The following is an 18114-nucleotide window of genomic DNA, read 5'->3' as shown; positions in this document are numbered from 1 at the left end:
AACAAATAATTCACATATTACCCATGGTATTATCTGATGAAAAAATTGGCAGAAAATACATCTTATTAGCCTTCCATAATTTTGCTAACACATTTAGAAAACAGGAAATCTCAGAATATTACTAAAATGGCTAAAGTATTTAGCTTCCTATTACATTTTGAGAAATTTATAAATAATTTGCACAAATTACTAAGTCTACAGACCACTGAAATAACAAGTAACTATGTAGTAGGCATAACATCATTCAAAATATATTTGGGACTTCCAGTTATTGGCCTATTTTATTTTGGGGCATTTTATGACTTTAATTTGTTTTCATTTTTGTCCTTTACTATAATGTAAAATGTTATGATATTAAAAACATTTATAGAACAGCTATTTTCAAGAAAAGCACTTATGGAAAATTATTTATATGATACCTACTCTTGGCCCCAGTTCCCCAAAGGGTCCAATTGGTCCTTCTTCTCCCTTAAAAAAAAATCAGAACATATTATGGCCTAAAATGAGTATTTAAAAATGTAAACTCTTATTTTCTCTATTTATTCTAAAATGTGAAGCTCATTCTGAGATGTGATGAAAATAATGCTGTTATTTTCTTGTACTTTGAACTCCATCACCCCACAACACTTTAGTTTTTTTGTGTGAACCTGGTGCACTCGTGTAGGGACCAAAAACTATATGGGTGAATAGAGACTGAAGATGAACATAGAAAAAAATTAAAAGCTTTTATTCATAATTCTCTAAAAGAAAAAAAGGCAGTAAGTGTTTTTACTCCATTTATAGACATATTTACTAAATATACTGATTTACCTTTAAAAAACAGTTGATTGTTTTCTGAATAATACATACAGACCTCCCTAGAATCATATAGTATATGTTATTTATTTGGTAAATATTTTGCTCAATTCACAATTCAATTAAAATATAATTTATTGGTTCAAAAATATTAAGTAGTCACAAATAGTAAATATAAATTCTAGTATATATGAGTGAGATTCTGGGTTCAGATTCTTCAGACATTCCATTGGAGACCACTAACATAAATCATTTAATGAATTCAGAACACTGTAAAATGATTCTTAATTCTATTCCATAACTGGCAAAACAAAGTGTTAACTTGAAGGCTGGGCGCAGTGGCTTATACCTGTAATCCCAGCACTCTGGGACGTTTAGGTGGGAGGACTGCTTGAGGCCAGAAGTTTGGCCAGCCTGGGTAACATAGCAAAACTGTGTCTTTACAAAAAATACAAAAATTAGCCAGGCATGGTGGTGCACCTGTAGTCCCAGCTACTTGGGAGGCTGAGGTAGGAGGATTGCTGGAGCCCAGGAGGTCAAGGCTGTAGTGAGCCAAGATAGCACCACTGCACTCCATCCTGGGCAAGAGAGCAAGACTCTGTCTAAATATATAAATAAAATGGTAACTGGAAATCTGATGGTGTTTAAGCAAAAACTGAAGGCCCACAATAAATAAAAACGGAAAATTTTAACTAAAAACCTTGCTGAAGCTGACTGGATATCACTTCTTCCATACCTGAGTTCCTTTGAGACCAGGAGGTCCAGGAGGTCCTCTATTTCCAAGGAGTCCCTATAAAAGCAATATAAATGCACACAATAGAAATTTTAGATCAACTGACATTTTGATAAATCAGCATTAATGTGGAGATGGACAATACTCTTTGAAACCATTCATTTCCCATTAAGAAGTCCTCAAAATGGGTTGCAGTATAGGCAAACAGAAAACTACAGGGCATCTAAAAATATAGAATAAACTTATTTTTAAACAGTAAGTTGATATTCAAATAATCTGCTCAGTATTTTATTCTTCAACCTCCAGACACCTTTTCAGAAAAAGTATTTCTAAAACGGAAGCAATGGGTCCAAATGTTAAACTGATAAGAGTAAAGTAAACCAAATAGAGTGTTCACAAAGTCTGAAAACAGATGGAGGAAACAAATAGTGTTTTAATATCTATTAAGAGATCTGCAGAGTCTGGAACTCAGTATTTGTTAGCTGAAGAATGCATTAGTTCTTCATTACTCATTAGTTGAAGAATATTCTTCAACTTATTTCCCTTTTTGATACAAGATGATAAAAAGAGAAGAGGAATTTGCAGAAGAAAGTGAGTGTGAATTTGAATAGAAATTTCAAGACTAAAAAGTATTTTGTTAAACAAAATACATGTTGTTAAAAATCAATTGCTCTCTGAATGAAAACCCTTTCAAAGTTAATTATTTTTAAAAAGTCTTAAATCAGAAAACACTATACAACATCTATTCAACATGGCAACATTTTCTTAATAAGTTCTGTTCTCCTAATTATGCAAGATGCCAGCAAAGTTCTAAGTCTCTTTTTAGAAATATAGTTTGAATGATTGCTTTAAGTCATTTTATAACCATTAAGAAGTTTTATCTAATTTTTAACTGTACTTACATAATTTTTAAATAACTATACCAAAGAGCAAATCTACTCAGGTCACTTTTATCTTGTTCTGAAATGCAACAGAGTGACAAACTACATGGGAATCTTTCCTTCATGTTATATTTTGCTCTATACTTTCTATACTTTAACACAATAAAAAAAAACTCTCTGTCAGTTTAAAAGTCTATAATATAGTATTGTAAGCTTATTACATAAACAGCACCATTCAAGAAACTGTATTACTTTAGACAATAACTTAACTTTTTAATGAAGCTTTCTTATTTTTAAAAGTAAGATATGGATTAGATTACGGAAATGGGCACATTGTGTCTTATGCCAGTCCAATATATGTTAATCTTTTTTCAGGCAAAAGCACCCTAATTTTTCTTAAGGAAAAACTCTCTTCACTCTTAGTGCATGTTGTTGGAGGGGAGGTGACTCCACCTTCGACTGTAACTGTGAACATGTGACAGACATCTAAGTCAGTCAGTATATTGTACATCCCCAGAAAAAATGACTGGTCCAGGAATGAGTAAGGGACCCAATTCAGCCCAACTGAAGCACATTTCAAACTTCAGTGGCACTGCTGGGAATAGCATTAAGAATGAGGTAAAACTGAACAGCGGGAAACCATCCAGGGGATAGCCTGAGAATGAAATCAATGAATTACCAAATGGAGAGAGTTGGAGTGACTGGGCTCTTCTGAAATTGTTTAGAGTCCTGAATTCAGTTGTGATTGAATCCCTGAAGTTTTCATATATTTATGTAAGCCTGTTTAAGCTGGGTTTCCACCACTTACTGAAATAATCCTGATTGATACAATGATTTAGAACTGCCTTCAGTATCTGAAACTGCTCTTTTAGAATTCAAAGTGAAAGATTTTAAGTGTCTACACTGACTGGAGGTACAGAATTAGAATGTTGTGATATTTGCATTCTACCACCTGTCAGCTAGTGTTTAATCACTTAATTCATCTGTTTGTTCATTTTTCATCTGAAATTTTATTAATTTTCTACTATGTATAAGGCTCAATTAACAGCACAATATTAGGCCCTAAGTATATAATTATCAGTAAGACAGAGTCCCTGTTCCCAATGAATTCATAATTTATTATGGCAGATGGTCCTTTAAAATAAAAATTATTACATTAAGAGTTGTAATAGGTTCTCGGCTTTCGGCTCGGAGGAGGCCAAGGTGCAACTTTCTTCGGTCGTCCCGAATCCGGGTTCATCCGACACCAGCCGCCTCCACCATGCCGCCGAAGTTCGACCCCAACGAGATCAAAGTCGTATACCTGAGGTGCACCGGAGGTGAAGTCGGTGCCACTTCTGCCCTGGCCCCCAAGATCGGCCCCCTGGGTCTGTCTCCAAAAAAGGTTGGTGATGACATTGCCAAGGCAACGGGTGACTGGAAGGGCCTGAGGATTACAGTGAAACTGACCATTCAGAACAGACAGGCCCAGATTGAGGTGGTGCCTTCTGCCTCTGCCCTGATCATCAAAGCCCTCAAGGAACCACCAAGAGACAGAAAGAAACAGAAAAACATTAAACACAGTGGGAATATCACTTTTGATGAGATCGTCAACATTGCTCGACAGATGCGGCACCGATCCTTAGCCAGAGAACTCTCTGGAACCATTAAAGAGATCCTGGGGACTGCCCAGTCTGTGGGCTGTAATGTTGATGGCCGCCACCCTCATGACATCATCGATGACATCAACAGTGGTGCTGTGGAATGCCCAGCCAGTTAAGCACAAAGGAAAATATTTCAATAAAGGATCATTTGACAACTGGTGGGAAAAAAAAAAAGAGTTGTAATAGAAGTAGAGGTATACGCAAAGTATAAATAAGAATTTAGAAAAAGGAGCAAAATCCTTTCTGGGAGGATTAGCATATTTTTAATATCTGAAAATAATTTTGTATTGAGTTATGATAGGCTAATAAAAACTTGTAGATAAAAATAAGCATACAATAAAAAATTATAAGCAACTTCTGTTCTGGGGCTCAAAAGGCTCTAAGAACATACAACATTAAGATAAGGGTGTGCATGAAAGAAACAGGCTCAGCTCCATAACCAGAGTGTAACCTGCAGAGGGCTGACCGGTTAAAGGGAATGAGGTCCCCCTAACTCTCTCATTGAAGCTATTTACTTGGGATGGAACCACTTATCCAGAACCAGAAATAATCCTTTTGGTGAAGCAGGCAAATCTAGGCTACTTTTTCTCTCTTCTTTCAAAACCAAAATTATAATCTTAAGGGAAAAATAAAAGTTGGGTTAAGAGAAAAAAAATCTAGTTATATGCCATTTATAAGAAACACACCTAAAATATAAAATATGCAAGGCATTTACCAGCCCAAAAGAGCTGATGTAATTACATTATTATTAGATCTAGCAGACTTGAAGGTAAACTACATTGTGTAAGTGTGTAACTAAATAATGATTAAAGGTTATATTCATCAAGAAGATATAAAAACCATCAATTTTTGTGTATCTAATAACATGAATTCCAAGTATAAAAAGTGAAAATTGATGAATATGTAAATAGAGTTGGGCAAATCCACTATTAAAGAGGGAAATTTTAAGACATTTTTCTCCAGAAATCAAGCAGATAAAGACCACAAGAATAGAGAAAACTTAAACACTAATATTAACAAACTTGATCTAGTGGTCATCTATAGAATACTGAATCCTCAAATGGGAATTTACATAGTTTACAGGTGCACCTGGAGTATTTGTGCAAACCAACCACAAGAAAGGCCATATGTATTTATCAGCAGTAGTATCAATTAAAAAATTATAGCACATCTATATAGTGGGTTATACTATAAAATGTAAATTAAGAATGAACCTATAATTACATGTATCAACCTGGATTAAGATGAAAAGACAAAATTGAATGGAAGAAGAAAGTCACTGAAGAATATGTATAGTAGAATTCCATTTACATGAATTTACAAAACATGCAAAGTACCAGATATTGTAGGAGTATATTTATAGATGGTAAAAGCATGGCAAAAACAAAAGAACATTTACCCTAAATGCAGAGAGGGAGGAGGTAGACACAATTAGAGAGAGACACACAAGGGGCTTCCAATGTTCTATTTAATATCCTTAATAGGGTTTGTTTTATCATCATTGTTTAAGCTGTGCACATATGTTTCATATTTATCATATGTTAAACACAAACTTTAAAAAAGTTAAAATGTGCAGAACTGGAAGTGGAGTGCAGATTTGAAATCCAGTTCTGCACTTTACTAGAGATGTAAACTATTTCTTAATCTATAGAATCATGTTACCATCAGCATCATAAGGTTGCTGTAGGAATAAATAAAATGATACATAGAATATAACAGGAACTTAATAAATACCAGTTTCCTTTCTCCTTTTATATCAGACATTAATTAGTAGACATTTCTCAAAGGGAGACATACAAGCGGCCAATAATAAATGAGAAAATGTTCAACATTGCTAGTCATCAGGGAAATGCAAATCAAAACCAGAATGAGATATCATCTCATTAGAATGATCATTATTAAAAAGACAGAAAATAACAAATGCTGGTGAGAACACAGAGAAAGGGTGATTTATTGGTGGGAATGTAAATCAATACAGCTAATATGAAAAAAGTATGGAGTTTCCTCAAAAAAATAAAAATAGAACTACCATATGATTTAGCAATCCCACTACTGAGTATATATACCAAAGAAAGAAAATCAGTATATCAGAGAGATAATCTGCATTCTCATGTTTATTGCAGTGCTACTCACAACAGCCAAGATACAGAATCAACGTAAGTATCCACCAACAGATGACTGGATAAAGAAAATGTAGTATATTATACACAATGGAATATTATTCCACCATAAGAAGAATGAAATCCTATATTTGCAACAACAAGGATAGAATGGGAGGATATTATATTAAGTGAAATAAGCCAGACACAGAAAGGCAAATGTTGCATGTTCCAACTCATATGTGGAAGCTAAAAAAAAAATTGATCTCATGGAGATAGAGAATAAATTGAATGGTGGTTAGCAGAGGCTGGGAATGGTAGTAGCGAAGGGGCTTCCACTTGGACAGAACAGTGTATGGAGACTCACACCATGGACTTTTGCTCCAAGAACCACTACAGTAAAGTACCAGGAAAACTTAAGGATTTCATAGATCCTCTGACAGAAATGGCATGCTGCTACTAATTCTGCAAGACAGCAAAAAAACTGTGAGTTCCCAAAGTGTGTGAGGGAGAACCCCTGCCTCCAGACACACATCCCCACTGGGGACCCTGAAAACCCAGATTACAGGAGAAGGATTTAACCTTACCTAGAGCTGAAACTGATTTAGCGTGAAATATAAAAGTAGAAGCAGCAGCAGGAAGAGCATTGTAGGCACTCCCATTCTCCAGCTCAAGCCAAGGGAAGCCATCCCTGACTATATCTCACTAGGGCCCTCAGGGAAGGCAGCCGGCAGAATCTGGGAGGGGTCACAGGCTGAAAAAAGATTCCAACTGAACTTTGTAATAATTTTGACTGAATGCAAACTCTCTAGAGCAGAATCTGAGGGTGAAACGGAACTGTTGCAGAGAGTAGCACAGGAGCCAAGGCCAACAGTATTTGAAGGCAGGGAGGGGCGAGGCCTGAAAGCCTTGCTTGCTTTCTCAGCAGGGAAGCTTATAGCCTGGGGCAAGGTCTGAATGCTGAGCACAGGCTACCTGGAGACAAACTCAGTGCTGTTAGTGGGGCACATTGTCAGGGGCAAAACCGACTCTACATGGGAGCTGGGTAAGACCTAATGCTACCGGCTTTCCCCTACTTCTCTGATGACAGAGGGTATTATGGAACAAAATGCCCTCTGGAACATAACCGCATTGGCCCAAGAACCACACCCCCTCCCCCACAGGAGTGTGGCCAGCCCTGCCCAAGGAGAGAGTCTGAGCTCAGACTGGCGTAACCCTGCTCCCACCTGATGGTACTTCTCTACCCGCCTAGTAGCCAATCACAAAAGACATAAACTCTTGGGAGCTTTATGGCCTTGCCCATCACCTGAGAAACCCAAATACTTATTCTGGCCAACTTAGGGCAAGCTTATATCCCCCTTCCACTACTGCAGCTGGTGCTCTCTTGAAAGCAATACCTCCTGGCTGGAAGCCAACCAACTCAGGATATTATGGCAACTCATGACAAAATAACCTGACAAAATAATCCTACTCCAAGGAATTGCTCAAAAATAACTCATGACAAAATAACCCTACTCCAAGGAAGGAGAAAACAACAGCTAATTCCACTGACTACAACACCCTGGCTAACCAGAGGTCCTGAGTCTGTTCACTGCTAGCATAACCAGCATTTGAGAAAGCCAGCACGTGAAACGTATCTACAACCAAGGACTCTTACAGTCTACTTCACTCCCCTGCCACCTCCACCAGAGCAAGTGCTGGTATCGACAGCTGAGAGACCTGAAAATGGATTACATCACAGGACACTTTGCAGACAATCTCCAGCACCAGCCTGGAGCCTGGTAGCCCTGCTGGGTGGCCAGACCCAGAAAAGCAATAACAATCACTGCAGTCCAGCTCTCAGGAAGCACCATTCCTAGAAGAAAGGGGAGAGCACCACATCAAGGGATCACCCCATGGGACAAATTAATCTGAACAGCAGCCCTTGAGTTCCAGATCTTTCCACTGAAACAGTCTATCCAAATGAGAAGGAACCAGAAAAGTAATTCTGGTAATATGACAAAATAAGGTTCTATTAAACCCCAAAGACCACACTGGCTCCCCAGCAGTGGATCCAAACCAAGAAATCTCTGAATTGCCAGATAAAGAATTCAGAATATTGATTATTAAGCTACTCAAGGAGATACCAGTGAAAGGTGAAAACCAACTTAAAGAAATTTAAAAAAACAAACAATACAGGCTATAGATGAAAAATTCTCCAGAGAAACAGATATCATAAAAATATAATCACAACTTCTGGATATGAAAGACAAACTCAGAGAAATACAAAATGCACTGGAAAGTGTCAATAATAGACTAGGACAGGTAGAAGAAAGAACTTCAGAGCTCAAAGACAAAGCTTCCTAATTAACTCAATCAGACAAAGACAAAGAAAAAAGAACAAGAACAACAAAAAAAGAACAAAGCCTCCACAAATTTTAGGATGGTGTTAAATGGCCAAACCTAAGAATAATTGGTGTTCCTGAGGCAGAAGAGAAATCTAAAACTTTGGAAAACTTATTTTAGGGAATAATCAAAGAAAACCTCCATGGCCTTGCTAGAGATAGAGACATCCAAATATAAGAAGATCAAAGAACACCTGGGAAATTCATCACAAAAAGATCACCACCTAGGCACACAGTCATCAGGTTCTCTAAAGTCAAGATGAAGGAAAGAATCATACGAGCTGTGAGGCAAAAGCATCAGGTAGCCTATAAAGGAAAACATATCAGATTTACAGCAGATTTCTCAGCAGAAACCCTGCAAGCCAGAAGGGATTGGGGTCCTATTTTTAGCTTCCTCAAACAAAATAATTACCAATCAAGAATTCTGTATCCAGCAAAATTAATCTTCATAAACAAAGGAGAGGTAAAGTCGTTTTCAGACAAACGTGTGAAGAGCATTCACCACTACCAAGTCAGCACTACAAGAACTGCTAAAATGAGTTCTAAAGCTTGAAACAAGCCTTAAAATACACCAAAATAGAACCTCCTTAAAGCATAAATCTCACAAGTCCTATAAAACAACAACACACACACACACACAACCCACAAGATATTCAGGCAACAACTAACACGATGAATAAAATGGTACCTCACATCTCAATATTAACGTTGAATGTAAATAGCCTAAATGCTCCACTCATGGCAGAACGAAAAAAAAATCCATCAATTAAGTATCTGCTGTCTTCAAGAGGCTCACCTAACACATAAGGACTCAAATAAACTTAAAGTAAAAGGGTGGAAAAAGGTATTTCATGCAAATGGAAACCAAAAGCAAGCAGGACCTCAATAACAGTTAAAAAAAGACAAAGAGGGACATTATATAATGATAAAAGGATCAGTCCAACATGAAAATGTCACAATCCTCAATATATATGCACCTAACACTGGAGCTTCCAAATTTATAAAACAATTATTACTAGACCTAAGAAATGAGATAGATGGCAACACGATAATAGTGGGGGATGTTGATACTCTACTGACAGCACTAGGCAGGTCGTCAAGACAGAAAGTCAACAAAGAAAGTGAACTTCATCTATGCCCTAGAACAAATGAACTTAAACGATGTTTACAGAACATTCTACCCAACAACTGCAGAATAGACATTCTTTTCATCAGGGTATAGAACATTCTCCAAGATAGATCACATGAGGGACTACAAAACAAGCCTCAATAAATTTAAGAAAATAGAAATTATATCAAGTACCCTCTCAGACCGCAGTGGAATAAAACTGGAAATTAACTCCAAAAGGAACCCTCAAAACCATACAAATACATGAAAATTAAATCATCTGCTCCTGAATGATCTCTGGGTCAACAATGAAATCAAGATGGAAATTAAAAATTTATTTGAACTGAACGATAATAGTGACACAACCTATGAAAACCACTGGGATACGGCAAAGGCAGTAGCAAGAGGAAAGCTCATAGTATTAAATGCCTATACCAAAAAGTCTGAAAGAGCACGAATAGACAATTTAAGGTCACACCTCAAGGAAGTAGAGAAACAAGAACAAATCAAACCCAAACCCAGCAGAATATAAAATAAATAATAAAGATCAGAGCAGAACTAAATTAAATTGAAACAAAAAATTCAAAGATAAATGAAACAAAAAGCTGGTTCTTTGAAGGATAAATAAAATTGACAGGCAATTACTGAGATTAACAAAGAAAAGTAGAGAGAAGATCCAAATAAGTTCAGTAGAAATGAAATGGGAGATATTACAACTGATACTACAGAAATACAAAAGATCATTCAGCCTACTATGAACACCTTTATGTACACAAACTAGAAAACTTGAGGAGATGTATAAATTTCTGGAAGTATACAACCCTCCTAGATTAAACCAGGAAGAAACAGAAACTCTGAACAGATTAATAACAAACAGAAAGATAGAAATGATAATTTAAAAACTGCCAACAAAAAACAAAGTCCAGGACCAGAGAGATTCACAGCTGAATTCTATCAGACATTCAAAGAAGAATTGGTACCAATCCTATTGACACTATTCCAAAAGACAGAGAAAGAGGGGATCCTCCCTAAATCATTCTATAAAGCCAGTATCACCTTAATACCAAAACCAGGAAAGGACATAACAAAAAAGAGAAACTACAGAACAATATCCCTGATGAATATAGATACAAAAATCTTCAACAAAATACTAGCCAACCAAATCTAATAGCTTATCAAAAAGATAATACACAATGATCAAGTGGGTTTCATACCAGAAATGCAGGGATGGTTTAACATATGCAAGTCAATAAATGTGATACATCACATAAACATCATTAAAAACAAAAATCATATGATCATTTCAATAGTTGCAGAAAAAGCATTTGAGAAAATTCAGCAGCATTTTATGATTAAAACCCTCAGCAAAACTGGCATAGAAGAAACATACCTCAAGGTAATAAAAGCCATCTATGACAAACCCACAGTGAACATTATGGTGAATGGGGAAAAGTTAAAAGCATTCCTGCTGAGAATTGGAACAAGACAAGGATGCCGACTTTCACCACTGCTATTCAACATTGTACTGGTAGTCCTAGCCAGAGCAATCAGACAAGAGAAAGAAATAAAGGGCATTTAAATCGGTAAAGAGGAAGTCAAACCATTGCTGTTTGCTGACGATATGATTGTATATCTATAAAACCCTAAAGTCTCATCCAAAAAACTCCTAGCTCTGATAAGTAGATTCAGTAAAGTTTCAGGATACAAAATCAATGTAGACAAATCATTAGCACTGCTATACACCAACAACGAGCAAGCTGAGAATAAAAATCAAGAACTCAACCCCTTTTACAATAGCTACAAAAAAATAAAATAAAATACTTAGAAGTATACCTAACCAAGGCCGGGCGCGGTGGCTCATGCCTGTAATCCCAGCACTTTGGGAGGCCAAGGCAGGCGGATCACAAAGCCAGGAGATCGAGACCATCCTGGCTAACAAGGTGAAACCCCGTCTCTACTAAAAATACAAAAAAAATAACGAGGCATGGTGGTGGGCACCTGTAGTCCCAGCTACTTGAGAGGCTAAGGCAGGAGAATGGCATGAACCCAGAAGGCGGAGCTTGCAGTGAGCCAAGTTCACGCCACTGCACTCCAACCTGGGTGACAGAGTGAGACTCCGAGACTCCGTCTCAAAAAAAAAAAAGAAATATACCTAACCAAGAAGGTAAAAGACCTCTACAAGAAAAACTACAAAACACTGCTGAAAGAAATCATAGACGACATAAGCAAATGGAAACATATCCCATGCTCATGAATGGGCAGAATAAATATTGTGAAAATGACCATACTGCCAAAAGCAATCTACAAATTCAATGCAATTCCCATCAAAATACCATCATCATTCTTCATAGAACTAGAAAACACAATACTAAAATTCCTTTGGAACCAAAAAAGACCCTGAATAGCCAAAGCAAGACTAAGCAAAAAGAACAAATCTGGAGCATCGCATTACCTGACTCCAAACTAGGCTATAGTTACCAAAACAGCATGGTACTGTATAAAATTAGGCATGTAGACCAATGGGCCAGACAAGAGAACCCAGAAATAAAGCCAAATATTTACAGCTAACTAATCTTCAACAAAGCAAACAAAAACATAAAGTGGGGAAAGAAAGGACACCCTATTCAACAAATGATGCTGGGATAACTGCAAGCCACATGTGAAAGAATAAAGCTGGATCCTCATTTCTTATCTTACACAAAAAATCACCTTAAGATGGATCAAAGACTTGAACCTAAGACCTGAAACCATAATATTCTAGAAGATAACACTGGAAAAAAATCTTCTAGACACTGGTTTAGGCAAGGAAGTCATGACCAAGAACCCAAAAGCAAATGCAACAAAAAGAAAAATAAATAGATGGGACTTAATTAAACTAAAAAGCTTCCGCACAGTTAGAGAAAAAAACAACAGAGTGAAAAGTCAACCTACGTAATGGAAAGCAATATTTTCAAATCATGTATCTGATACGGGGTTAATATTCAAAATCTGTAAAACACTCCTATAACTCAATAGCAAAAACCAAATTACTGGGCTAAAAATTGGAGAAAGGACTTTGGAGTATTCATCAAAGCAACTGAAAACAGGATCTCACAGGAGTGCAAGTATCCTGTTTACATCAATGTTAACAGGATAAAAACTGGATATTTATATCTTGTTGATATAAACAGGATATTTGCACTGCTATGTTCATTGCAGCTTTATTCACAATAGCCAAGAGGTGTCAACAACCCAAATGTTCATTGACAGATGAATGAGTAAAGAAAATGTGGTCTATACAAACAATGGAATATTATTCAGCTATAAAAAGAAGGAAATCCTGTCATGTTACCAGATGGATGAATCTTGATGACATTATGTGAAATAAGTCAAATAAGCCAGTCATAAAAGAACAAATGCATAATTCCATCCATAGGCGGCATGTAAAGTAGCTAAACTCATAGAAGCAAAAAATAGGATGCTAATTGCCAGGGGCTGTGAGGAGGAGGGCAATGAGAAGCTGCTGTTCAATAAGTATAGAATTTCAGTCATGTAAAATGAAAAATGTCTACAGATCTGTTGTACAACAGTGTGCACACATTTTGTTACAATACTGTAAACAAATCAGTTAAACAAATTTACTAAGGGGGTGTATTTCATGTTATATGCTTGTTCTTATTTAAACCCTTTAATTTTCTATTTAAGATCTGTCACAATCTGCTTTCTACCTTTTTTTTTTTTTTTTTTTTTAAGTCAGGTAGGTTTACTTCTGCTCTCCATTCCAGTGTTCATTTTGTATCTCTCATCCCTCGGCTCCACTTGGCCTGATCCAACCAATCTGACTAAAATCCCAACTTCTCTATTTTCTCAGAAAAATGACCATACAGATTATCCTCTCCTCTGAACTCCCTCCTACTCACTTATCATATGTTGCCCAGTTATTGTGCTTTTTACCTTTTCACTTATGAAGGGCTCATGTTTCCAGAGAATTACAAGTTCCTAACAAAAAGAAGACCATGTTTTAATTTGGTTTTTGAGTCACTGCTTAAACACAGTACCCTGCCCATTGTACAAACTCAATAAATATTTCTTAGCTGACTAAATGTTACCTGGAGAATAAATGTCTTATACAAGAAATCTGTGTATAAAATCTTGGTATAGTATATAGAATGTAAATCTTCAGGACTGGGTCAAAGTAATCTTAGAAAACTGTGTAGAGTTATACATCTTCCTCTTACCAAGTTAGCTTACCTCTCTACAGATAAATACATGACATACTGTAATAATTCAGTGCAAGAACTATTTCCATATATTACACAACATAATCCCACAAATAGTAAGCTTTCTATAAAAACTTATCAGGTCTGCTATGCAAAAGACAATAACAGCCTCTTTTAGCATCCCTAATTCCATAGCCAAAGTAAAAACACAAACCTTTATAGCAACAAATAAATTATTCCTCTGTTTACTGGAGAATAGAGAATATTTATTTGCTACTCTTACCTTCTGCAGTAAGCAGCAAAAGATCTGGTTTTGCTAATGTTACGGGATTCTTGAAAGCAGATTCCCAAACTGTGTAGTTCTCAAAAAGGCTTACTGATGTATGTTTTGTATCTTAATACAAATATACACACACATACAAATCCACAATCAGTAGAACTATAATTAACACAAGTTTCCATTCCTACTTTGAGGTTTTTAGTGAACTGGCAGAAAATGAACAGAAAATAAAAGCCTTCTTTATTGCTGTGCCAAATTGCTCTGGAAAGAACCCAAATTGTTTGCAAATAGGGTAACCATGTATTTCAAATGCAGTGCACATGATTTTCTCCATGACCACATTGTATAGCCTCAACAGAGCTTTAGCAGTTTTTATCATTCCCATTTTCCAAACAAGAAAATGTATATAAAAATGAAAGAAGTTTCAAGATGCTTGCTTCTATGATACAGTATACCCAGCTAAAGAAACACATCATGTTAACAGGGTCAGTATGTTTGGCTGTTTTTCCCCTCTGTTTCTAGAAACAATTTCAACAAAAGTGAGAAGGACCGAGAAGATAGACAAAACCAGATCCTTCTCAATCTACAGAACAGAAAATTATTATTTTCTTGTTCTTTTGATAAAATCATCCCAGGATATTCTTTTAAAATTCAGTGATGTGTATAACATCAATTAGTCTCATGATGTTGGTACTAATGACTCTACATACTCATGTTTATTAAATAAACTTAGATAATGGTTGAATTTCCAGTGGGTAGTAATTACTAACATTGTTGTTCATTAAAATGTCTAGCTTTCAAGTCTTTTGCCCCAGTTTTGACATTCTAATTTCAAGACTAAAAGAATTAGTGAGAAAAAAGTTCTAAAGATCACTGTCATAAAAGAAAATTAAATAGGTCAGTTGGCTTTCTTCAGTTCTCTGACACTTAAACTTCAAGAGAAACAAAATTCCCAAACTGAAGAGAATTTTGAAAGTTCTCTGGTTCTTCACCTAGTATGATATGCACACTTAAAAACATTAAGTTCTATTATTACTTCCACCTGAAGTATGTATTTCCCAATTTCCCAGGAGAGAATCTATTGCTCAATTATCTAGGCTCTCAGAGCACTTCACCAACTCTTTTATATAGAACTTCTTATATTTCTTAATTATTATTTTTTATCTCTCCCACTAAATTGTAACCTTATCTGGAGGAGGGATGAAAGTTTAGAAATCTTTATAATCCCACATTTATTACTTGGTCTAACACAGAAGAAGCTCAACAAAGGTTGAATAAATAAGTTATTGAATGAATGGATAAATAGATGTATTTATATAATGTATAAAGTTCAAGTTCCTATGTATGCACCAGGTGAAGGGCTAAAGTTGGTAGGAAAAATCCGCAACTCCATTCTCTACACTATTTGTCTCTCTCAACTTCCTTCATACTTCTACTTCTGCTTTTCAACCTGGTTTACCGCGAACTATTAATTATTTCTACCTCTAGATATCAAACGGGTACCTCAAACTAAATATAACCAGAACCAAATTTCTTATCATCCCCATCCTCCAAAACTGCTCCTCTTCCTGAGTTGCCTATTTAAGTTCAATGACATCAGCAACCCAAGTCAAAGGCTGCTTTATCTTTGACTTCTCTTTCTTCCATCACCTTCTGTTAATCAGTTACAAAGTTGTTTTGTTTTTATTTCCAAAACAGTTTTTAAATGGTCATTCAATTAATCATCCATTCAACCACTATTCACTGAGTTATTTATATGTGCTATCCATATTATTCTAGTTATTATGATGTATATAAAATCAATTAATCTTTCTCAAAAAGATTACAGTCTAATAGACACATAAGCACATCAGAAGTTATAATACATAAAGATAAGGGCTTGATAGGTTTTTTTTCAGGAATATAGGAAAAGAATATTCCAATTAGATTTGGGAGGAACAGAAAAAGCTTCCTGGACATGTTGTATGTGATGTGTAGGTATTAGCTAGATGCAGAAGGGCACAGGAACATATATATCCAGATAAAAAATATGGCATGTAAGAAGCTGTGAGATTTGAGCATGGTTTGGCACTCTAAATAGTTTGGCTGAAGTGATGCTTTTGGAAGAGTGATGGTGGATATGACTGTATAACTATAGAATTATACAGAGAGGGTTTGGTCATAAAGAACGTTGTATAAAAAGTTAAAAAGTACAAGCCTTAACATGGAAGTTGTGGAGGTCACTGAAGGATTTAAGCAAAAGAGTGACATGATGAGATCTATACTTTAAAAGATTATTCCATCTGCAGCTGGAAAGTAGATAGGAAGAAATGCCAGATTGGAGGCAGGAAGAACAACTACTGGAGGACAATTACACTATCCTGGTGAAAAATAAAGGGTGCCTAACTACAAGATTGGCACTGAGAATGATTTTAAGGGTAAAGGCAAAATTTCTATCAAAGGAGAGATTGGGATAAAGGTGATAATTGATGGCATGAGGTCATTGAAGAGTCAGAAGAGGATTTGATGCGAAACATACGCAGAACTTGAAGAGGTGAATGAATATTTCTGTGGAGACAGAAAGGAAGTGGGAAAGATCCCTGCATATAGGTATAAGTTTGTAGGTGGCAGGTGGGGTTGCCTGATAAACTACAGGATGCTCAATTAAATGTGAAATTCAGATCAACAACAAATAACTTCTATTACAAATATTTTCCAAATATTGCACCTCCATCTTTTCACAAGTTTCTTTTTCCTGAATACCATACATCCCCTTGTCTGCTTCACAAATTCCTACTCATTCATGTAGGTTCAAGTGCTATCTTCCCTGCAAAACATAATTTGACTTCCCTGACCCTGTGCTCTCACAGTATTGCTGATTATATATTATTCATTATGATTATTATTAAGGTTTTCCTGAATATCTTTCTCTAGATTTTAAGTTTCTTGAAAACAGGGATCAGGACTCTTTTTTTTTTTTCTTGAAAGTAGGGATCTCTGTAGCCTTATGGTCTAGCACAATGGCTGCCATGAGAGGCAGCCAATATCTGCTGAATGAATGTCCTGTTTCCAATCTTTATTATTTATTGCCTAGTTTTCCTGTCTTCAGTTTCTCCCCTCTTTAAACCATCCTCCAAACTGACATAAGAGGTATCTTTTTAAAATATAACCATCCAAGATACTTTACTACTCAAATATCTTTGATTACTTCAAGATGCCCGTGTGATGAAGCAGAAACTCTTCAGCATGGTACTGAATGCTCTACATAATTTACTATCAAAGCTAAGGGTATTAGAGCTCAGACTTTGAAATCATATCTGTGTTAGAATTCTGGCTATATAGCTTAAGGTTATGTGACTTTGAGTGAATAACTTAATCATCTGTAAAATGGGAATAACTACCTCATAATGCTGTTGTGAAAATTAAATGAGATAATGACTATAAATGAGATAATGTCTATAAAGCATTTATTAGAGTACTGTGCTGCTCATTATTAAGAACACTAACAAATATAGCTATTATCAAGATCCTTTCCAGCTTCATCTCCTATCATTTCATCTCTCTCTACTCCCATTGATACCTCCATAGCAGCTACATTTCGTAACTTGCCAATTCTCCCAACTTCAGGCTATTTCATCCTTACATGTGAATTCATAATGTTTTATTTGCTTACAGTGCCCATTCTACATCAGCTTGCATGGCAAATCTTGGTATTTAAAATTTTGCTAGGGATATTTCCTAGTATACATACAAACCAGTAAGTTTGTATATATACCATAGTGTTAAATAAAATCTGTGCTGGGAAAAGGCCTAGAACGTTGCTTTAAAATGGTTAGATTAAAAGCATTGCCAAAATAATAAATTAGTATGTGAGTCATCATGATGAGTTTCAATAACGGTAATAAGCTAATAATTGTGGTTTCACTTGTAAGTTAAAAATGCTTGGGTTTCTTCAGGTATTCTGTGCTATGTAGAGGTTCATGGACACTACAGGCTTTCTTTTATTTCAATCA

At 36.0% G+C, this 18114-nt stretch overlaps 2 protein-coding genes across 3 annotated transcripts in view; one reads left to right on the top strand and one right to left on the bottom strand.

The window, feature by feature from the left end:
* The window catches only part of COL24A1 (collagen type XXIV alpha 1 chain), a 417618-nt gene that overhangs the window by 229544 nt on the left and 169960 nt on the right, over positions 1-18114 (bottom strand). For both annotated transcript variants that reach the window (XM_063697321.1, XM_019023728.4), the window contains 2 exons: positions 1532-1585; positions 424-468 (listed from right to left, as the gene is read on the bottom strand). In XM_063697321.1, the coding sequence (XP_063553391.1) occupies positions 424-468; positions 1532-1585 (99 nt within the window). The remainder of the gene's footprint in view (positions 1-423; positions 469-1531; positions 1586-18114) is intronic.
* Positions 3590-4207, top strand: LOC101148834 (large ribosomal subunit protein uL11). The gene has a single exon (XM_019023806.3). The coding sequence runs from the start codon at positions 3671-3673 to the stop codon at positions 4166-4168; it is 498 nt and encodes a 165-aa protein (XP_018879351.3). The 5' UTR covers positions 3590-3670; the 3' UTR covers positions 4169-4207.

The sequence above is a fragment of the Gorilla gorilla genome, chromosome 1 (assembly GCF_029281585.2).
Source record: "Gorilla gorilla gorilla isolate KB3781 chromosome 1, NHGRI_mGorGor1-v2.1_pri, whole genome shotgun sequence".
NCBI classification, from domain to species: domain Eukaryota; kingdom Metazoa; phylum Chordata; class Mammalia; order Primates; family Hominidae; genus Gorilla; species Gorilla gorilla.
The sequence above is the reverse complement of the archived record's forward strand: the minus strand, read 5'-3'. Positions and strand labels throughout refer to the sequence as shown.